General features: G+C 35.5%; 2 protein-coding genes across 2 annotated transcripts in view; both read left to right on the forward strand.

The window, feature by feature from the left end:
- Positions 1-23,169, forward strand: part of LOC128199928 (uncharacterized) — a 154,357-nt gene extending 131,188 nt beyond the window's left edge. The window contains exons 3-4 of the mRNA XM_052891571.1: positions 19,149-19,343; positions 22,999-23,169. Of these exons, the coding sequence (XP_052747531.1) occupies positions 19,149-19,343; positions 22,999-23,169 (366 nt within the window). The remainder of the gene's footprint in view (positions 1-19,148; positions 19,344-22,998) is intronic.
- The window catches only part of LOC112058452 (serine/threonine-protein phosphatase 2A regulatory subunit B'' subunit beta), a 39,320-nt gene continuing 33,776 nt past the window's right edge, over positions 19,129-24,672 (forward strand). Inside the window, exon 1 of the mRNA XM_052891629.1 lies at positions 19,129-19,343. The gene's annotated coding sequence lies outside the window, so the exon portion shown is untranslated. The remainder of the gene's footprint in view (positions 19,344-24,672) is intronic.

Consider the following 24,672-nt stretch of genomic DNA (forward strand, 5'->3'; position numbering starts at 1 on the left):
AATTTTCGCGGATGATAGCAAAATAAATAAATCATTATATAATCATGATGAACTTCCGCAAAGTAACGCCTGCTTCTATCCAATATTTAAAAGAGGTTAGCTTAACCACGCAGGCACGACTCTATATAAAATTAACCAAATTACATCGACTTGCAGTCCAAAATGTTTGGTTTAATCAACAATGTAAACAATTAAATTTAGTACCAAAATATATTAATATTTCAACTAATATGCATAGCCGATCAGCCGATATTGCTATTAAAAAAGCTCAAAAAATTTGGCTTAATGAAGAATCACGTAGTTGGTTCACAATTAGAGATAATTTGAAGCTACATTTAAAAATATTGTACTCTGAACTCACATACAAATTACATAACGTAGAATTTGATCTGTTAGATAGCAAAGCAAGGGATTTTGCCTCAATAGAATGCCACAAAAAATACATTACTCAGCAAAAGAAATTACAATTCTTACAAACTAGTTCCTCTAGATCCCAACTAGTAATAGATGACAATGCAGTTACTGACAACACTGATCACGATTTCTATCCTCGTGTTAAAAATCTTACTGATACGGTTTTTTCAAAACATGAGATGACACTTTTAGAGAAAGGTTTAAAATTCAATATCCCAACTGTAAACTCTAAAAAATCGCTTGAAACACTAGCAGTAGATACAGAATTGGCTATAACACTTCATAAGAAAGGGGACATTGTTAAAAATATTATAGCGCACGATATCAATAACACTCACATTCTCACAATACCTAATCAGGACATGAAAATATTGAAATCGTTACAGAGCACTATTGCACGAGATAATATTGTAATTTCTAAAGCTGATAAAGGTAATACAGTTATAATAATGAAACGGGACGAGTATGTGGATAAAGTAAAAGATATACTTCTTGGAGAAGAATTCCATCAATTATCAACAGATCCAACTAAAAAGTTTGCTGCAATAGTTAGACTAGCTATAAATAAATCAGAATTTATATTCCCCAAATGTACATCTAAACAAAAGGCTATTGTAATGAATACTCATGCCCCACTTTTGTATGGCTTACCTAAAATTCACAAGGATAACATCCCAATGCGTCCAGTTGTCTCCTATATTGGAGCGCCAGCATATGAACTAGCAAAGCAATTAAATAATATAATTAAACTAAAAACCTCTTTTCGGCCAGTATTTGCACTTAAAAACACTGTTGAACTAGTCACCAAAATCAAGGATATAGATTTACCTAACTGTTGTAAATTAATATCATTAGATGTCGATAGCTTATTTACTAATGTTCCAGTAAACGAAACACTGGACATTTTAAATAAATTGTTAGAAATAAATAAAACGCATCCTACTGAAATGGCAGAGTTGATTGAGTTAACACATATATGTATGGAACAAAATTATTTTAGATTTAATAATGATTACTACCAGCAAAATGAAGGGCTAGCTATGGGATCACCTTTGAGTCCCTTAATGGCTGACATATTTATGGATGACTTTGAAAATAAAAATATTGTTAAAAATAATCACATTTTATATTACTATCGATATGTAGACGATATAATTATTTGCTGGACTGGAACGGACAGACAATTGGATGTCTTTGTAGATAAATTAAACAATTTGCACCCAAAAATTAAATTTAAATTAGAAATAGAACAGAATAATTCTTTAAATTTCCTTGATGTAACAATCACTAGAGTTAATAATAGACATCACTTTGGGATTTATCGTAAGCCAACTTATACAGATATAACCATACCAGCTTCATCTTGTCATCCATGGCAACATAAATTAGCAGCTTTCCATAGTTATGTTCATAGACTGATGTCCATTCCTCTAACTAGGGATCAGTATAACAAGGAATTAAATATAATATATCGCATGGCCATTTCGAATGGATACAACCCGAATATTGTGAATAGAATAATCAATAAGAAACAATTGGTGTTGATTAGAAAAGAACTTTATGGCATTCCATTAGAAAAACCTAAAAAATTTAAAGCTAGTCTAACATACTTTGGTCCAGTGTCGGAACGTATTGCAAAAACACTTAGAAAGCATGATATAAATGTGGCTTTCAGAACAAATAACTCTCTTAAAAATATTTGCAATGGTAAAGATAAATTAGAAAAGCAACATAAATCGGGAGTATATAAATTGCAATGTTCTGAATGTAATGCAACATATATTGGTCAAACCGGTCGGAATTTTGATACACGTTACAAGGAACACATATCCGCTGTTCGAAATGACCGTCCACAAAGGTCGCACTTTGCAAAGCATCTCCTAGATACTGGTCATAAGCTGGCAGATAATCATATGTATGACATTTTACACACTTGCAATAAAGGCCTACGACTATGCGTTTTGGAACAATTAGAAATAATAAAACATAATAAGTCAGGAATTACCCTATTAAATGAACAAATAGAGTTATCGAAGTCACCATTAATAAAAATGTTTGAATGCGATGCAAGATAAATCGCTTATATTATGAGTATCTTGGCAACGCCCACCTCCCCCACCTACTTTTTGGTCTATAAAAGACGAAGCAAAGGTCGAAAACGACACTTTGCAATTGCACGTTGTAGAGTCAACATCTCCTGAGGATGCTCCGGTTTCGGGGTGAAACGTACGTAGAGAGTATTTTGTCGGACCTGGGTGACGTTGTCGCATGGGTTCGCCGAATTTTCGCGGATGATAGCAAAATAAATAAATCATTATATAATCATGATGAACTTCCGCAAAGTAACGCCTGCTTCTATCCAATATTCAAAATATTTTAATTAAAATTATAGTACGAGCTTCCACATCGGTAGGAATAAAACACGCACATAAAACTCATGTGCGTGCCAATAAATAAATAATGTTGAACTATATAAGTATGTAAAATTAATACCTACATAAAGTATTGGTTAAATATAAAACAGTGAGTGTGTATTCACCCCTATGGGGCTTTGTAAATTTTATCTCTATGAAACGACACTTTCACGAAAATTTTAATCCCTAGGATTTATTGTGTCGTTTTTAGGTTTTATTTACGAAAACTGGTAAATGAATTAAATTCAAAACCCCGCTCCACTCCAATCAGTCGTAAAGACCGCATTGACAATAATATAAAAAAATAAATAATAATGTCATTTGAGCTTTCTCTCTATTACCTAAGTCTATTACTACAAAAATCGGTATTTTTCCTGAAAAATGTGCTTTTTGAAATTACGGTTTTATTCTCCGGGAAATAGTCGAATACGCATGCTGGACTTTACTGTATAATCGAGGCTTTATTAAAAATACCCAATCTCATATTTCATATTGTATCAAAAACGACAAAGTTGTTACGATAATTTAATTAAACTGAAATATCGGATCTGTGACGCACTCGGATATCATCAAAGGTATCTATTTACGGAACAGCGACTAAACTGGGAACGAATCGATTAATCTTATACCATTACAGGCAACAGGAGCCACTACATACTTTCCTCCTTTCTCCAAATAAGTATTTATGTTTGTAATTTATTTAAATTTAATTGTTTGAATTTGGGATTTTATTGAATATTTCACTAAGTATATTTAAAAAAAATTAGGTATTATTTTCTTTACCAATAACTCTAAAACTGTCAAAGCTAATAAATTGGCCAGTTTTTAAGTGAAATTTCTAAATGATTGTGCGTCCTATTATTATAAGAGGTCAATGGTATACCATTCAAATAATATCATTATAACAATATTCTAAACAGAACAACCAAACCAAAGAAAACAAATAATATGATTCGTTCCTACCGAAGTTCCCAATATTGAAAATATCGCCAAACCAATACCCAATATCACAATGATATTGCTGTAATAACCGAAACCGGGTTGGACCTTTATCGGAACGAATAATATTTTGTTAGCCGATGTTGTTGTGGAATGTAAATGTTGGTGATAATCGCTTCACAATGAAACAGTTGTTAGTAGTGACTGTTTCATTGTCTATTTCATCGTTTAGACATTAGATTGATTTGAATGACGAAGTCTAGCTGTCTAGAGCCGTGATAGCACAGTGGATATAACCTTTGCCTTCGATTCGGAGGCCCTACGTTTCAATTCGGTCCGGGGCATGCTTCTACAACTTTTCAGTTATGTGCATTTTTAACATACCTGAAAATTTTCTTAATTCTCTACGTGTGTGAAGTCTGTCAATCCGCATTTGGCCAGCATGGTGGCTTATTAGCCTAACCAATCTCATTCTTAGAGGAGATTCAGGCTCAACAGTGAGTCGAATATGGGTTTTTAATGATGATGCTAATGATCAAAAAGGTTTTTTTATTAGATACCACCCAGCTGTCACTCTATATAATTCAAGAAGTGTTTCTGATGTCTTGTCATTTCTTTAGTTTACGCACAAACGATGCTACAACACCCAAAGTTAAAATGTCTTCCCAAAATAGAATAACTGTAACATTTTTTTTTGTTGTGTTGTAGTTGTACACGGAGAATTCACACTATTAAAAATTTAACAAACATACTAGTTACTCCTATAATTTTTGAAAGTTCCCCTCGATTTTTCCAAGATCCCATCATCAGATCCGAATATCATGACTATGGGACCACATAGGGAGTTATACCCTTTTAAACAAAGAAAGTATTTTTCAAAATATACATAAAAAAAAACATACCAATATATTGAGAACCTCGTTCTTTTTGAAATCGGTTAAAAAGCATAAATCGTACTATGCTCGTCAGTCAGTGAGATAAACTCAATACGTGGTTATAACGCAAGCAATATTTGACGCGATAACATTTCTGGGGCACAATATACAGATAGAGGTTACGTCTGTACTGACGCAGCAATGAAAGACGAATAAATATGACTAAAAGCTTTCGTCGATGTTGGAGTTTTAGCTTTCCGATGACAATGTGGTGGCAACACTATATTGTTCTTTAGAAATCGAAAGCATTTTTGTTTGTGATCCAGGTCAATTTAATCTAAACTATTGCTATTAGAACGAGTGAGTGCTATGGAGGAAAATTCATCTGTAGCTTCCAAACAGTTAAAGAATATTTTTCAAATCCGTTCAGAGTGCCTAATGGGAGTTTTCAATATTTTCATACCGTTACTATCGCGTTGGCGTAAACGCGAATTTATATGGAATTGAAAAAGTTGTGCACTAGATGGCGCTTTTTCAATTCCTAAGAAATTCGCGTTTACGTTAACGCGATAGTAGTAGTATCAAACTGCCACTAGGCCCTCAGTTTAGGAGCTTATTCAATGCAAACAAACAAACTATCAAATCATTCCTCTTTATAATATTAGTATATGTAGGCGCCTCATTGTAAAATCGAAAATATGGTTAGAAAATTTTCATTTAACGCATTTAGCTAGTTCCTATAATGGTGTCTGATGGAAAATGCAAATGAGGTTAAAGAGAAAAATTATTTTAAAAGAGCGCGCTGAGCTGAGACTGTAATATACATAAAGCCAGCGAGATGTTATTACTCTAGATAGTACTTAGCTTATCACGCAAGGATCTGCCGTATTATTACAAAACAACCCTGAGGTAAACTTTTTTTTAAGTATACGATAATTAAAATATTTTTAGCTTGAGTTTACCTACTTGAATATTATTATTATTTTATTATGTAGAAACCTATCGTCTGTAAGCAGCATTTCGCAAAGTTCGACAAAGTTTATTCAAACAGTGTAGGTATATTGTGTAAAAAATTATTTAGGGTAGGGGTAGAAGTAGGGTAGTGTAGGGTAGGGATAGGGAAAAAGTACCCATAAGTCAAAGCGAAGCTTGACCGGATTCGCTAGTTTATTATATTTACTACTTGACCCAGTAATCGTTATTTTGCCTTTTTTTATTATTTGGGGTGTACCACCCTTATGACTTATTAGGGGTATGAAAAATAGATACCAACCTAGTTTCAGACACACCGAAACCGAATATATGTAAAAAATAAAACTTCATCATAATCGGTTAAGCCGTTTCGGAGGACTATAGCAACTTACACTGTTCTTACATTTCTTATTTAAAATATATCTCATCATCAGGGTACAAATAATCTGACATAAATTGCTTTGGATTATTATACTCTACAATTCTAGATGCACTAACATCTTACGGCTTATAGCAGCAAGACCTTTTTAACTAGAAGGTTATTTAGTATCATGTCCAATTTAAATATAACTCCGCTCTGACTACTAGAAGATGCAATTAGTAGAAGTAACTTAGTTTATTAGGTAAATTTTTAGTCTTCTTGCTGACATTCATTTTAATTCTGTCTCGTAAGATTCCATATGTTTTGAAATTAAAAGGCTTAGAGTCAAGTCATAGACACAAAATACTTGATAGTAGGCACAAAATATAGGCAACTTTGGGAATTATCAGTTTAGTTTTGTCGTTTGTTTAAAAACTGTTTTTTATAAAACTTACATATGCCTATCATACATATCCAGAACGACCACTTTAACGGCTAGCTTATTTACTAAACAGTAAAGTGACGTAGACTTTTTGGCTGGTGGGACGCTTTGGCCGTGGCTAGTTACCGCCCTACCGGGTACCTACCGGCAGAGACGTACCAAGCGATTTAGCGTTCCGGTACGATGTCGTGTAAAAACTGAAATGGGGTATGGATTTTCATCCAACTCCTAACAAGATAGCCCGCTTCCATCTTACATTGCATCATCACTTACCATCACGTGAGATTCTGATGCTTGTAAAGAATAAAAAAATACAGAGAAGTAAATAGACGAATAGATAGTAAGGAAGTGCAGTGTGTCATCAAAAACGAATATTATCTTTTATTTAAGTTACCGTTGTAACTTGAATAATATTCGATTTTGCACGCTATGTCTATTCTTCTTTTATTTCTCTGTCTACAAAAATGGACATCAGGGAACAGCCCCCCTAGCAAAGTGGCACGTCAATTCTCTTTCTACGATCGCCAACGTTTCGAAAACTAGAAAGATGTATGGGTAAACAGATCTTGATCACGTGACCTATCGATAGCAAATGTCATTCCCATACATCTTTCTAGTTTTCGAAGCGTTAGCGATCGTAGAAAGAGAATCTAGCCACTTGGCTAGGGGAGCAGTATTGAGTCTGTATCGGCCATTGCCGTTTCCCAATATGGCGTGCGCGAGACGAGCGATGTGCGCCGACTATTTATACGACGCGTGTGCGCCGACGCGGACGGCTATCCCATGCTATAATTATAAACGGACACATTACGAATCGTGTACGCGGTACATCGTGAGAAATATTGTAATATTCGTAATCATCATATCAGCCGATGGACGTCCACTGAAGGACATAGGCCTTTTGTAGAGACTTCCAAACATCACGATCCTGAGCCGCCTGCATCCAGCGAATCCCTGTGACTCGCTTGATGTCGTCAGTCCTCCTGGTGGGGGTTTGACCAACACTGCGCTTTCTAGTGCGGGGTTCCATTCCAACACCATAAGGCCCCAACGTCGATCGGCTCTTCGAACTATGTGCCCTGCCCATTGCCACTTCAGCTTCACGACTCGCTGAGCTATGTCGATGACTTCAGAATTCATAATAATTATGTCTATAATTGAGTCAACTATTTATTATTGTTCCGAGAGTTGTTTCAGTCAATGGTCTTATAGCGAAAATCTTCGACCTATTCCTCAAGACATTTGATTGGATCAAGGGATACAGACGGCAGTGATTCTGGAGACGGCGCGAATTGTGAGGAGGTTCCGCATTCTAGGGCCCTAATCGCCGGGTGCTTAAGCAATCAAAATGCCCCGCAAATGGTAGGGCTATTTTTAATAGTGTTTTGTATTTTATAAACATACTAGCTGACGCCGCGCGGTTTTACCTGCGTGGTTTCCGTTCCCGTATAAAATACGGGGATAATATGACTATAGCCTTCCTTGATAAATGGGCTATCTAACACTGAAATAATTTTTCAAATCGGACCATTAGTTCCTGAGATTAGCGAGTTCAATCAAACAAACAAACTCTTCCGCTTTATAATATTAGTATAGATTTAAAAATTTTAATAAAAGCAAAAATAAATAAATGGGACATAAAAATGTCTGTAATTTTAACAACAACCATCTTTTACTTGGCGGCAAGCAATAAAGTACGCTTATAGAAGTAAGTGTTCAAAGGATGGTAAAACATACGAATTTTTCTTCAGCGTTCTTACAATCTGAGGCTAAACTGACTTCCAGACGACCTTTGAAAAACTTGTCAAGCACACACTAACTTATTACGTTAATTACAATAAAATCTTTTTGTTGTTCTTACATTTCAGTTTCACTTCAATTTGGCGTGTAAACACGAATTGTGCCACCCTGTCGCTAGAAATACCCACAACAAAAGTTAAATTAGATCATTAGTTCCAACAGGGCCTTATTTATACAATAGCTCCTTGGGTTATTACGGCCTAACTTGCGAAATTACGCAAATTAGCCGCTGTGGGGTTGAACACTTGATCGATGACGCCATTATCAAAGTTAAGGTCAATTTTAGTAACATTACGTCGATTTCACTTAAATATTATAATGTATTCTTATAACAAATTACGATGAAGGGTGTGGGATGTTATAATGCACAAGTGTATGCGAAAATACAAGTGTATTTTAATTTCCAGACTAGTTTAAATGGAAAATTTTATGAGGCAATATGAGAAGTATGGGTCGAAACAACTTGTCTTGTTTTTCGAGGCACATGCAAGGTATAAAGAAATTCATATTATGGTCGATGTACCTACTACTAATATTATAAACGCGAAAGTTTGTATGAATGGATGTGTGTTTGGATGTTTGTTTGAATGTTTATTACTCTATAACGCCGCTACTACTGAAGCGATTTGGCTGAAATTTTGAATGGAAATAGATTTTACTCTGGATTACGGTTCCAGCGGGATTTGTGAAAACTGCATTCCACGTGGACGAAGTCGCGGGCGTCAACTAGTATTATAAAATACATAGTATTTAAATTAGATTCTTAGATGGTACTAAACTAACTACGGCAACTAACCTCTCTCTTTAAGCAAACTCCCTAAGAGAGAGATTCTGTTTAACACCTGCTGTCGGCATCCAAGCTACAAGCTAGCTGTAGCATCCAATACACAATTAATTAAAACTAAATATATAGCGAATGTTACAAGAAATACAACCAAACGTTAACCAGTTAACTTTGTGTGTAGCCAGTTTAATTATCGTTTAACAAATAAAAGCGGTAAAATAATGGAATTATAGACGAATATTAAGCCTACAATAACAGCATGTTAGCGTGCTCAAGAACGATAAAGTTACTCGTAACTACTTACTTAGAATTTAAGCGCAAATATAAACCATAAAACGTATATACGCATATACTTGTGTACCTTTAATAATTTAAGTAATACATCTTCTCGTTTTTTTTTTAAATTCAATGACAAGGTATGAAACTTGATTGTGATCTCACCTGATGTCAAATGACGATGTAATCTTAGATAGAAGCGGGCTAACTTAGAAGAGGTACCCAGTCCTACAAGCCTCCGTGACACAATGGTAAGCGTGGTAGATTAACAAAACGGAGGTCCTGGGTTCGATCCCCGGCTGGGCTGATTATGATTTACTTAATTGGTCCAGGGCTGGCTGGTAGTAGGCTTCGTTACCAGTCTACAGGCAAAGACGTACCTACCGCCAAACGATTCAGCGTTCCGGTACGATGCCGTGTTGCCGTGTGAACTTTTTTTTATTTTTTTACTCTTTACAAGTTAACCTTTGACTCCAATCTCACCCGATGTTAAGTGATAATGCAATCTAAGATGGAAGCAAGCTAACTTATTAGGAGTAGGATAAAAATCCATACACCTTTCGGTTTCTACACGACATCGTACCGGAACGCGCGTACCACTGCATCACGGGGGCCGTCAAAACGGAGCTTTTAGCGTTTCTGTTCTGTGATAATAACCAATTTATCTTCAATACTAAATAATTCAAAGAGCCGTGATAGCCCAGTGGATATGACCTCTGCCTCCGATTCCGGAGGGTGTGGGTTCGAATCCGGTCTGGGGCATGCACCTCCAACTTTTCAGTTGTGTGCATTTTAAGAAATTAAATATCACGTGTCTCAATCGGTGAAGGAAAACATCGTGAGGAAACCTGCATACCAGAGAATTACCTTAATTCTCTGCGTGTGTGAAGTCTGCCAATCCGCATTGGGCCAGCGTGGTGGACTATTGGCCTAACCCCTCTCATTCTGAGAGGAGACTCGAGCTCAGCAATGAGCCGAATATGGGTTGATGACGACGACTAAATAATTTATCTTAGTAATATAGAAAACAAAATGGTAGTGTTGAAAGCTTGTATTGAGCATTCAATTTATTTTGCTAAAACGATATTTATCTTATTGAATATTGATCTCTCTCGACATTTATCAATCTTTCGGCTTACGGACCAAACGTTTTATTAATTTAAATGCAAATGGGCAAGCGGAATGAGCGAGCTAATCTTTTCAAAACACACTCCGATAGAAACGTAGCTAAAGAGGGTTCTACAATATAAATGATCTCATTAAGTTGTTAATCCTTATCTATTTACAAAAAAAATAATTGAAATGTCTATTTGTAATTTTTAATTAACAACTTTTCACTAAATGCATATAAAGTACCATACTAGCGAACGCCCGCGGCTACGTCCGCCTTTAGACTTTCTTAATCCGGCCCTACCGCAAAATCCGTTGTGGACGTCTACTATCTATAAACTACCTCCCTGCCGAATTTCATCTTTGTACGTGAAGCGGTTTTCGATATCGTGATGAATGACCCTTCGCATTTATATATTAAGATTCATTTAAAAAATCAATTTTTAAATTTTTCGTGTCTATTCTGGGTAATCATTGAAATAGCTAGATTAATTTTGACGTGACTTTATTTCTTCAAACAATTTACACAAAACCTTGACAAAATATATCTACTTTACTTACACGCTACACGTAAACCTTCTTCATAACATTTATACATTAGTGAAAACCGCATGAAAATCCGTTCGGTAGTTTTCGAACTTATAGCGAACAGATAGACAAACGCGGCGGAGCACTTTTTTATTTTGTATTAGCCGAGGGCCTGCGGTTTCACCCGCCTAGTTCCCGTTACCGTGAAATTAATAATAATAAAATATAGCCTATGTCACTCACAAATAGCGTATCTTTCTAGTGGTAAAACAATTTTGAAAATCGATTTATTATAGATCCAGAGATTACCCCTACAATACCACAAACATTACCTTTTTATAATACTAGTACAGTGGATATAAATAGTATTAGTATAGAGCTAGCTAGAGATAGCTATAGAGATTAAACATTTAACGTAGAGATCATTGAGATTAAACGAATGGGAATAGTTGTCCGACTTTTAAATTGACTGAGAATCAGGCCGATTACAAAGCGTTGAATGGGCGCTCCTCTTATTGTCAATCCTAGTTACAGGACCATGATCCAAATTCCAAATATACCTGCTACCTACTCTAAAAAAACAAGATACTATGCGCACTTCGCAAACGCCTGGCACAGCTGCTGAATATGCTCAAACCCATAAGCGCCGTAAGGCCTAGTTCAGACTACTTTAGTATTTAATTCGCGTATCAATAATTTTTAGATTTACCGCCCAAAAATTGTTCGTACTCGATTAAAATACTGAAGTAGTCCGAACTAGGCATAAGTCATATCTAATGACTATGTATTAGCGGCGCTTGTCTTTGAGACTTTAGGCCCTTGGTCATCAGACACCAAAATTTTTTTAAATTCTATGTCTGACAAATTGATCCATGCGTTAGGTGACCCAAAAGCTGACACTTATTTGGCCCAAAGGGTAAGTCCTTATGGCTAAACATTTAGATAATAATAAGTACACATTTAAGAAAAAAAATTTTTTTTTAACCTACACTATAACTAAAGAATGTCTCTTATTTCAGTGTGCCTTACGGCAAAGGCCTCCTCCAACTCTTTCCACTGTTTTCTGTCTGCCGTTATTCTCATCCAAAGGGGTCCTAAAGTCATTTTTAGGTCATCCTCCCATCTTTTTGTTTTCCGACCTCGGGTCCTAGCACCATCCCTTGGATACCAAACTGTCACCTGTTTGCTCCATTTTTCTTTTGTGCAGTGGAGGATATGTCCAGTCCATCTCCATTTCTGTTGATCAATACGTGTCAGTACGATTGTTAGTTTAGTTTTATGCCTGATATCTGTACATCTGACTTTGTCCATTAATTTCAAACCTAGCATACTTCTTTCCATGCTTTTCTGACATCTTGCTAGTTTGTCTCTGAGGTGTTTTGTTAAGTAAGTAATGTACTTACTTGTGAGTTTTTTAATAGTATCTATCTAAATGTTTTTTTTTCATAAGTAAGTACATTACTTGGTGATTTCATTGCCTCATCTTCATCATTATTTTCCGATGGACGTCCATCGCTGGTATGGAGTAGTCATCATCACCAGCAACTCTCTGTTACCCGTTTAATGTCATCGGACCAACTAGTGACAGTAAAAAAATACTGAGACTAATTTTCAGCTAACAAGAACTCCTTATGTTCCTGGTAACAACTGACAGTTTCGTCTTATCATTCGGGTCATCAAATTAGAAACACTCGTCGGGACATCTATTATTTTTGGCACCCGGTCTTTTTCCCTAGCCAAGTTTCACACGTTAAAACTAATTAGGGTGCATGTCCTATTTCCATGTACATATAAGCGCTGGCCTTTAATAAGTATTGTGGATATTTTTACTGAAAGTCCGTAGGGTATACGATATGACGTAGGTATAAAAGATTATGGGTCAAGGAGAGTCCAAAAACGAATTTAACGGCCGCGCCAATATAACGGCAATAGATACAGGCTATAAAAGATTGGAATGTTATCACAGATAAATGAAAACATCTTCTATTGCGTAAAAGTTTTCAGCGATTGGCGGAGACAGAGAAAATATAGACAAATGATTATTTTACAGTGAACCATCTTTTCTACAACTTATTTTGAGATATCTGAATAAATATAATTTGCAACAAGAGGCTGTAATTTTGTGTTCACACTACGTTAATTTTATATTTTTAACAAAAGTTTAAAAATCTATTTGGTACTGAATGACAAATTGTCAAAATTGTTTGACCCGTTGTTGAGTCTGAAAAAACGGACAATTTACTTATGCGTGGACACACGCATAAGTTGTTTTTGTCTATCTGTTTGTCTATATCTTTGCCTGTCTGCGTTTAAATTGTAATTTCACTGTCTACTGATTTTATGAGAGACAAAGTAAGATAAGTTTATTGCCAGCTGATATTACAAAACTCAAGTTAATGAGTTTAGAAATCGTAATGAAAGTTCATCCTTCAATCCCGAGATATAAAATTAGGAACTTTAATAATGTCATATAGATTGGAACTGCACAGTATACTCGGAATGTGCACAGGAGCTATTTGAGCTTGTACCACTGTCACCATTTTACTGCAGGGCACCGGGTAAGTCCATCCCTATATCATTGACATCCCTAAAACATGTACGAAGCGATTTGCTTCTTTGTTTCTTATACGCAGGGTATGATGGATCTCTCTCCCGAAGTCAGTGTTTCCTAATTCTTACAACCTGGGCATATTTAAGAAGAGAGTGAATAGGCATCTTCTAGACAAGCGTGGAGGCAAGAAATTAAATATCACGTGTCTCAAACGGTGAAGGAAAACATCGTGAGGAAACCTGCATACCAGAGAATTTCCTTAATTCTCTGCGTGTGTGAAGTCTGTCAATCCGCATTGGGCCAGCGTGGTGGACTATTGGCCTAACCCCTCTCATTCTGAGAGGAGCCTCGAGTTCAGCAGTGAGCCGAATATGGGTTGATAACGACACACTATAGTCTCTAGGTACTTATGACCTATATGTTAAAATAGTTTAATAATTATATGTTGTATTTGTTTTTGCTTTTGCTGTAATCCTAATTCCTTATTTTCTGGCATATTTTTCTATAAATTGTTCCCTAGTATTTAGAATATTAATTACCACTGAAGGCTGTTAATCCAAGTTGTTTTATTTTGCCTTTAGTGTAGGTCACGGTCTTGCTTCCTATAGGGAAAAAGTGTATTTAATTTCCATTTCATAACCCTAAGAGGCGTGCATCGGGGTCATAGACCGACAAGGCTAGTGGTATGAGTGGGAAGCACTTAAGCTAAATTCGCACGCTGCAGCTGCGACTGTGGCCAGAAATAGCTGGAAGACAGTAATCGATAAAACTGAAAATGGCCGATGTATTTTAACCATGCATTCTACATAGGTACCCTACTGTTTCAGACATTATTTTGCGAATGTCTGCTATATTGTGCTATGTTTATTTTGCAATTATCCGTACTGTCATATGCAATAATTCATAGTCACATTGAAGCTATAAAACCAGACATGCTTTTATTTTCTAATTGTGTGAGTCCCGTAGGCTCCTTAATGAGACCTCAGCGGTGTCACCGAGGTTTTGGGCGAGCGCAGAAGCATCAGCGCGCCTTTTGGGGCCCGAAGGCATGAGCAGAAAATGTGGGCGGAACGACTCTCTAAGGGCATCACCTCTGAGACGCAGACTTAGAGGGCCATTTTAAAAGGGTGTTATGGCCTGAGTGTATCAATGCGGGTACCCTCGAGATCATGGGTTAAACAACCTACGTCCAGATGACGTTAGATATCGGGGACCTCGTCTTCGCCGGCTGGTATGCTTGGAGTAGTGATACTTTGAAGTGATACAAGATATGCTTGATCTAATCAAAATAAAGAGATCTACAGAAGGTCCACAGACCACAGTTATTGACATACGAGTAGCTTAACTGAAGTAGCATTAGGGATGGATATAGGTACAGAAGACTCCCCACTAGGTGGACGACAGTCAAAAGAGTTGCAGAGAAATGTTGCATGTATTATGTATATTTATTTTTCACTACTTTATAAAATAATCTATCACATGCATATGACTCGATTTCATGGATTTTTGAACTTTTTCATGAACCGTCGACGTGATGATGATGATGAGGATGTTGATTATGGTTTGATTTGGTCAATGTGAGACGTATGATGGTATTAAACCTCATCTTTCTGTACCTACACGAACTTTTGTAGGCTGTTTATGTTTAGTTATATATCAAATACGCGTTCAAATCATTATTTATTGATACACGAGGCTGACGTTGGTCCTAACCTTATCGTATGCTAAAATCAGATGTTCCAATTTGTAATAGATCGTATCGCCCACGCCCTGTTTATTTCTGTACAATATTTATTTGCCTCTATAATATTATGTTTGACGTATTTTCTGAGACAGAACATGCGTGCTTACCCAGGGGTCCTAACACGGGTCAGTTTATTTAGACGGCTTTTTAGAATTCTAAAAGCCTACAAAAAACTGAGTCAGGAATTTAATATTTGCCAAGATTTGATCTACTTGCCCTTGATCCTACATCCTTGATCTACAAGATTTTGCCCTTGCTTTTTTACAGGCGATCTATCAGCAATATATACAAGGCAAACAATTTAGCGTTTCTGTGTGCTAAGAAGTAATCAGTCAGGATTATAATTTATAACTTAGTTGTTTTCTCTCTGATGATCCCAAAAAGCAGCAGAAGGATGCACTGAGGGTGGCGACTTACCTTTATAACCCGCTTAGTATTCATAGAAGTTAAGGTCCTCTGTGGGAAGTCTATGGTCTCACCGACTTATAAAAGATCTACCTACAGAGTGAATATAAGCTATAATAGGTACCCTTTTCTACTTTAGCTCACAAACATTGTAAATTGTTTTAAAATCATGTGATGAAAAATTTATCATGGTTTCAATAAAAAGATGACAAATATACACAAATAGAACGCACAATAAGTAATCACCTGCAGAGTCCACATTTCCCCACGACTTACTCAAAAGTGGTTGAACCTGACAGCTGCAAAACATCAACAATGTCACCTGCTGAACAGCAGTCTGAATTCTCAACATATTTGTTTTTCTCATATTATTGGTAGCCAACAATTTGAGTATCTACTACCGCGTTGTGTAGTATGAATATTGTACTCATAGTAACCTTATTGTTGTAATTGTAATTATAAAATAATTTATAAATAGTTTAATAAAGGAATGTTGTACTCGTAAGTGTGCGAGCTTGTCTGGTAGTATTACTGCCAAGCAGCATTGCTGAGTTGAGTTGTCAGTGTGCCGGTGTAGTAAGTAAGTAAAAGTACACTACGCTTAACACCCACTTATTATTATATTATCCTTAAGTTAATGGGTATAGCCTAGTCATATTAGGTAAAAGGGTCAACTGCGGAATGAAAGATAATAAGCTGTAAATTTTTTAATTTATTATTTAATAGCAATAGTTCTAGGTCTTATTAAAAAAAGCGTTGTTTTACCTTACAAAAATTATATGCTTGTTAAGAGAACCAAATTTTAAAGTAAATAAAGTAATGAAACTGAATCTGGCAATTTCACTGAGTCGCAGACTCGTTAGTTAACGAATGTTTACTAAAAACATTAACCTGTGCTGATTGAGAGAAAGCCTCCAGTTGAACTATCGAAGCTAAACTAGACATCAAATTGTAGTAAGTATATTTTGTTAGGCAAGTTTTCCATAAAAAGAAGATAATATTTCTAAAAGAGAGAATGACAATGGAAAAGGAGGACAATAATTAACTATTTATTAAAAATTCGATGAGATAATGATATTATATTTGCTTAGTGATGATATTTTTGCTTTGATTTGAAACAACATCGATAACGTCAATGAACCATCGAGATGTTATTAATAATGGAGACATGATCATATAGAAAATTTCACATTAAAACTGTTCACATTTGTGTTTTAGAATAGTTAAAGAAAAGTAAATCTAAAGACCTTTTACAAAGTTAATGTTAACGCTGTTTCCAACCCCAAATTCATAGGAAAATCAACCAACTTGAAAAGTCCACCAAAGTTGTTTGTGTCACTCATTTAGTGGTGGCGTTTTATAAAAAAGATCAATGCAATGAATATGAAAATTCACTGGCAATTATCATTTAGGTACCGAATTCTACCTAGCGGTAGATACAAGAGGTCACAAAGACCTCTACTACTACTTATAAAATAATTGAATGGTCAAAACATTACAGAAAAAATTGTAATCCAAAATTCCACGCAGATGCAACATATTTTGTCAATTCGTTGATTCTATTTAATTATATAAAATTTTGATGATCTTTGTTTATATGGTGAGGAATGTACAACAAACAATATATGACGCACTGCGCTTATCAATACGTGCAACAGTTTAATTTAACATTTGCACTATTAAAACGTTATTTTTTTTTTAAATTCTACCTGTTGAACAAATAACTAAGATCAACCTGTAACATAAAAGAATGATTCTTTTGTGTTAAAGGCTGGTCTTTGATACCTTCTTTATGATATAACAGGATCGTTAGCTGCCTCCTAAGTTTTACCGTTTCTAAAACATTCATTCAGAAGATCCTATTTTTTACTTATGACTTCACGGTTAAAGTTCCGGACTCAATACTGAGAGGTCATATATTGGATCCACGCCAGATCCCACTTCTGATACTGTCTTTGCTACTAATTGGAATGGAATCGAAATATTGGCGATGTTTAAAAATATATGGCAAATATTTCTTTAAAAAGGCCTAAATTAATAACCCTGGAATGGCACTTAGACTTGTCCTTGCGAAAGGCAAACATAATGACATTATTTTTATCGTCCCTCCTCGTTGCTACGTAATGATACAGACAAGGATAATTCGTTATAAGATGTAGGCTACACGGACATTTATTAGAAAGGAAAATAAAATAAATCTTATAGCACAAGAGTCAGTCACATTTTCTCCACTACAGTTAAACAACATTTTTTTATAGTCGAATATTAATGTGTTAAAAAGGGTACGATAATAGTTCAGTAGACGGGGATCGAACCTATGACCTTTCGGTGTTTATCAATAGTTAGGTATAGGTGGAATAATTAGATGGCCCAGCGAGGAAATCCACATCCATCCATCTTTGACGTTTCCTAGTTAACATATGTATAAGATTCTATTGTAACAAATGTTATCCTGTGCCGGCTGGTGGATAACATACAGTAGGTAGATGATATTTCTCTATTGATGTGATGTTTTATTTTAATAGGTCGATAATAAAGACCAAAATAGTGAATAGGCCAGCAGATATTAGGTGTCAAACCATTGTCCACAATGCCTGCCCTGTGACCATCAAACTGAAGTAGTATTAAGCCTTGTGTGCCTGGAATACCAATTTGAATGCTGCTTTATGACTGGATCAAGGGTTGGATACAGAAGGCTCTATTCTTGAGACGGTGCGTATTGTGAGAAGGTTCCTCGCCCTGACCACCGGTTATTTGGGTACTCAAATGTCCCGCAGCAGTTTTTTGTATTACATATATTTTATACTTTAATAACATTGTTAAAAATTAAAAAAGGACAAATTAAAATGGTGTTTTATTAACATTTTAAAAACTTTTACTAAGTAACGTTCTCATTGTTAACGCATAAGTTGTGAGAATAATTTGAAACTAGGGACCTTTAATATTTAAATTAGCGAAATACCTTTTAATATTAGGTAAAACTTGAATTTATAAACATCGTGCTAAGAGGTACAGAATTCTTTAGAGGTCATTCATTAGAATATCTTTAGGTACCAGCATTATAAATGCTAACGTTATTTATATTTGTTTGTCTTTACCAAACTACCCGTGCCTTGTGGCAACTTCACCCCATTGGCTAGTACAGTTACACAAGCTACCTGTTCGCGTTCGGCTTTGCTAGGAAAATGAGATAGACATGGACGTACTGTAAAATCTTCTTTTCACATTTCACCATCACGGTTTAGGAGATATCACATGGTTTTTGGTAACATAAAAGCGAACAGATGAATTGTCGCGGTGCGCGCGCGCAAACGTATATAAGAAGCGATGGATTACGTGCGACTAATTAATTTTGATAAGTTTTCAGCGGCGTGGAGGAAATTACGGGAATTTATGCGGGAAAGAGAGGAACTTATAGGATGCGTTGGAGTAGAAGTGGGATAGCTTTGCGCGAACACAACCTATAATCGGCGACAAACATGAACTTAATCCGCTTATGATGAAGTTCTAAAATCCAATTATTTCTTCCACAGAACTACGCAGCGTCAACTCCTCCGAAGCCTTCATCAGCGCCGCCGCATACGACGCTCCAACGGTCGGTGCGCGCGGCGCCGTCCCGGGTCATCCCACGCTTCCACTTCCCCAGGGGGCGACCCCCGCCTGCACACCAACAGGACCACGCCGTGCAGAAGGTCCAGTCAGCGTTTGCGACCTTCCCGAATAGCCAGGTTAGTATTGATTTATCTTTTTAACTGACTTCAAATGAGTAGGTTTCTAATTCATCGGAATCTTCCAGTCCGCATTTGCGATCTACCCAATTAATGAGGTTAGTATTGCTTACTGTTTTCAATATAATAACAATAATAAAGCCTTTATTTCCAATAATATATAAACAAAAACATTATTCATCATAAATCTAATAATATTCTTTTAAACAAACATGTCAATTCTAAATTGAAATTTTTATAAATGTTTTATGTCAGAAAAATTCTTCTTCTATGTTTGCTGCCTTTCCCAACAGCCAGTTTAGTTTACTCTCTGCATAGCTCTGCAGCTCTTCTCTCAAAGTGTAAAGAGACGTTCCGCCCATCCCTTCTGCTTTTACTTTCTGGCCCCATCAGGCGCTGCTTCAGCGCTCGCCCGAAACTCCTGTGATGCCGCTAAGGTCCAATTAAAAGGCACTCACGGGAATAAAAAAAACCACATTAATCACCTAATAGTAATTCAGATATTAAAAAATAGTGTTTAATAACAACATTTCAGATATACCTACAAACAAAATTAAGCAAAATTAGCCACAAGCCAAACTAAAAAAAAACCAGTAGGTTATAAACCGATATACAGAATCTCGATACAATATGTATTAACTAGTGTCAAAATAAGTTGTTATTTGTGAATAAATGTTGTTGGAACTAGAGTATTTAATAACAACATTTCAGTTAAAACCTACCTATTAGAAAATTAAGCAAAATTAGCCACAAAGCCTAAACCAATATGTCAGTAGGTTATAAATCGCTATACGGAATCTCGATACAATATGGTCGACCTTCAGCTTTAGATTTTCACGTTGTCTATGAATTTTTAAAGAGTTAAAACACAAAAGCGTTGACGTCGAATATCTTTAAAGATTCACGGCTGAACTACTTTGTATGAAACAGTCTTTGAACTTCTGTGAGATTTAAAATTAAAATATTAATTTGTCGTGTTACATAGGTATTCTGACTTCTTGCCACTTCTATAACAATGTATATTCATTGTAGGAACAGTTAGAAATAGCTTAGTATTACAAATTCGAAAACCAAATGTATTATATAGTTAAAGGTACCCTGTACCTACTTTTAAATCAATGTTTATAACAGTTTGTAGTATAGGTATACCTCTGTTTTCTATTTTTCTTCTCTTCTGTATAAATAAAAGTTTTTCTCTTCTATGTAAAAATTTGGCAGATATTGATGCTTTTTTTTTAATAATTAAGGTTTCTGCATTGTTTCAATTAAGATTTATCGCACTTTAGGGTTTTACCTAAACACCAACACCAAAATCATATCAAGTATTAAATTGGCTGACAAAATCTACATTTAATAGCTTGTTAACTTAATCGTAAATACGAAATAATTACACTTAATGTGACAGAATCCAAACGGACATAGTTTAAAAAGATATTTACTGTGTGTACATGCAAAGTCGGATATCTATGTGTGTATATATATACTAACAATAAATATTTTATTTATTATCTATATACAAAAAATAGCACTATTTTTCCTTCAAACATTTAAAGATAAACAGTGACAAATACCAGCATTATTACAATGGGGCCGCCTGCTTAGCGCAGACTTTGTTGAAAAAAAAATGGGACTTTATTTGGAACGCGGCCAAATTTGGCCCGAGCTCTTATCTTATGTATAGAGCAAATAAAAAGATAAAGTTCGATTGTTTTACAAGCATATCCTCTTAGCAATAAATCAATGGAATGGTAATGTAGTGCCAAAAAATTTGCATTATCATACCGCTGTGGTGTCTTAGTCAAATTAGACATGTCAAGCGTACAGTTTGTGTATTGATTGATTTATCAATTGAAAAAAGTGCACGACTCATACAATGATTGTTATTAATAACATAATAATAAGATAATAATTGAGTTTACTTTTTGCTGTATCATGCAGCTGTGTGTGTTTACAATTTGTTACAATTTTCGGGAGAGGCTCGGCAAAAACTCGGATTCCTGAACTATTTATAATGATCCTACGTATGGAACCTTCGAAAAGCGAGTCCGATTCGCACTTGTCTGGTTTTTTATATTGATGTAGGTAGCTCATTTATGTTAAACTATATATTGGAAACATGTTAACATTTGTTTGTTTTTACATTATAGTATGTATAGGCGATCGCTTGGGTTCAATCACGCTTGACAGTAAACGATGATGCAGCCTATTGGTGGAACGCGCTTGCCTATAAGATGCCTGCACACTCTTGACTTGATACCCATGTTGTAGGTGTTAGGGAAAACGGAAGCTGAAAAGGCATTCCATAACTTCGTAGTGCGTATCAGGAACGATACGCACTACGAAGTTATGGAATGCCCTTTTCCGAATGCCAAAACGCTTCGTACGGGATCAAGGGACATCAACTGCGTATGGATGCAGACCCCTGCGATGCCTGTCAGTTCTATGGTAGAAATGTGAAGATAGAACTAGATCGAAAAGTTCCTGGGCGCATTCTCCGAAATGAATCCTGTAGAAAATCGATAGACAGGCTAAAACTACTCTACATTTTCATTGAGTAACATAGGTTATATTTTATTTCCATATTCACACGGGAACGGAAACTACGCGAGTGTAACCGCGGGACGTCTGCTATGTTAAACTATTTCTATTTCTCAATGTTTGAAATTCAATATTTCAGCGTGGTTTTAGCATTAATTTCATTGGTTATTGAAAATGTAACTCATTTACGTCTAGACAGCGTAAATTTATGGCTGTAATCTCACGGTTGAATAACGTTTATTTATACTAATAACGCCACTTTTGCTCGCTTTATATATTGTGTTAGTAAGAATTCTATTTTTACGTAAACATGTATGTGGGTATGAATAATACATGTAATGTTTTCAATATAATATACGCCTTTCTAAATCTTTTGTATTCCATACCGTTTATGTGAGGAAGAATAGAGCTCTTAGCTAAGTGGGAAAGTATTATGTGATATAGGTAATTTGCATGTTATCCGAATTAAGCACAGATATTTTTGTATATCATTTTTTCTTATACAGAATGTCGATAAAATATTACCTACCTACTTAAATAATTTTTTTATCCTTTACAAGTTAGCCCTTGACTACAATCTCACCTGATGGTAAGTGATGATGCAATCTAAAAAGGGAGCGGGCTAACTTGTTAGGAGGAGGATGAAAATCCACACCCCTATCGGTTTCTACACTAACATCGTACCGGAACGCTACGATGTCCACGTCTTTGTCGGTGGGGTGGTAACTAGCCACAGCCGAAAACCTCCCACCAGCCGAATTATTTTAATAATCTTATATATTACTAGCGGACGCCCGCGACTTCGTCCGCGTGGAATTTAGTTTTTCAGAAATCCCTCGGGAACCATGGACTTTTCTTATTAGAAGTGTATAGCATATATTCTTGTTGCTATTTTATAAATTAGTACGCCTTCTGAAAATCAGTTTTTTTGGGAAACTTATTCTTTTGAAACCTTTTATTTTAAAACAAAGCCTACATGCTAAGTACAAATGCTTTATCACAAATCATCGCAAAACAGCTGTGAAAGCCGAATCAAAATAATGCATCCAGAAATTCAAATTGCAATCTTTTATTTTGGAAGTAGATTTAAGCTTGCTAAGATTATAATCATAAACAGAGGGAAATGCTGTCAAAGGCAGTATTTATAAATATCAACGAAAAAGAAACAAACTGCATCGATCTCTCGCCGCCCGCGCTAGTTTGGCTCTTCTCCAACGGCAAGCAACATGCCTTCACCTTATTAGGGCCAACGCACACCATCCGACCGACTATCATCAGGTCCACATAACTCGGTAAACGAGGAGATTCTCGAATGATTCAAAAATAATTATCGCATTGTTTTACATATTCACATAAAATATAATAATAAGTAATAATTTTTGTATGATTTATTTCTTCTGCTGAGGTCTGGTTTTAAAAGTAGTCGGTGTATTTACAGGCACATAAGGCTTGACACCTAAACCTTAAATTGACGCGCCATTGGCAGTGCATTCTACGACATGTTGATTGTATTGATATGCGGTTATAAACACGTTCTAAGTTAAAAATTAATTATTTAATGGAATTTAACAATATAGAGGTTAGTTTTTTTTTTATTAATATCTCCCTTATTCCACTGAAAACCAGCGCTGCAGCTAGCTGCAGCTTTTTACTGGGAGACCTTTATTTGGTCAGTGCGTCGCTTAGCTTAGTTTAAAGTTTTTACTGCCCAATAAAGATTTTTTTCTTTCTTTCTTTATTTCTTTACAACATAAACCTCCTGGGGTGTGATTCGGATATTTTATACTCGTCGTTATAAGTTATAATACAATTTGAAGTTTATTTTTATGAGATGCCAAAAATAAAATGTCAATAACAACGACGTTGCCATGGAAACGAGCGATATCCCATCGCTGTAACTATACAGAATGCAGGGGCTGTTCGCTTTACGCTGACATTTCCTCACTGATCTTACAGTCGGTCTTCGGCGTTGGGGCTTATCCCCGACGGCTCTACTATTCTGCTTGAATGCGCCGAATGCACTTCACTAAATGGACACAAGAATATATTTGTACTGGCTGTGTCTACGACTTGCTTTGGCATTTAGTCTTTGCTGTCCTTTATTTCCTTTTGGAGCAGTTTCTTGAAGAGCACACTATATATTTTAATAAAACTAGCCAACATTATGTTGATATAATTGCAAATTGTTTTTGATTTGTAACATCTGAAACGGCATTTGAAACTATGGGACAGTAGGTATATGTCGCCATTTAGGTAATTTATAATTATAACTGTTATTATTACGTGACAATTCAGTTACTAATTGATATAATTATGATCATTATTTTCAGTGTGAAAACCTTAACCTAATCCTTATCTAAAACTTGTACGTCTGGATTAGTATTACCCTTGAAAAAATAATAAGCAAAGAAAATCACTTGAGGATTTTTAATGTTCCTGTCCATTCAAAGTGTTATACTGTTTGTTATTTCTGCAAATTCAAATCTAATTAAATCTATATAACATTAAATCAATTCTATTACATTTAATAATTATTTCAAACATTAAAGTTAAACATTCGCAAATTTTTCGTTTAGTTAGGTACCTAACAAGTGATTTAATGTTTCCGTTATTTACTTAAATTATTTAGCGTCATAACTTAATTAAGTTAAATTCACCTACAGTCGAGATAGCAGCAAACATTTGCTTTATTAAATAATTCACAATGAACATTAACTTAATTTTGCTATAGGTATTCCGTTTCCACTCCACTCAGATCAGAAAGACAATTTATTTAGTACCTTTAGTTTTA

Source organism: Bicyclus anynana, chromosome 4, assembly GCF_947172395.1.
Source record: "Bicyclus anynana chromosome 4, ilBicAnyn1.1, whole genome shotgun sequence".
Classification (NCBI taxonomy): domain Eukaryota; kingdom Metazoa; phylum Arthropoda; class Insecta; order Lepidoptera; family Nymphalidae; genus Bicyclus; species Bicyclus anynana.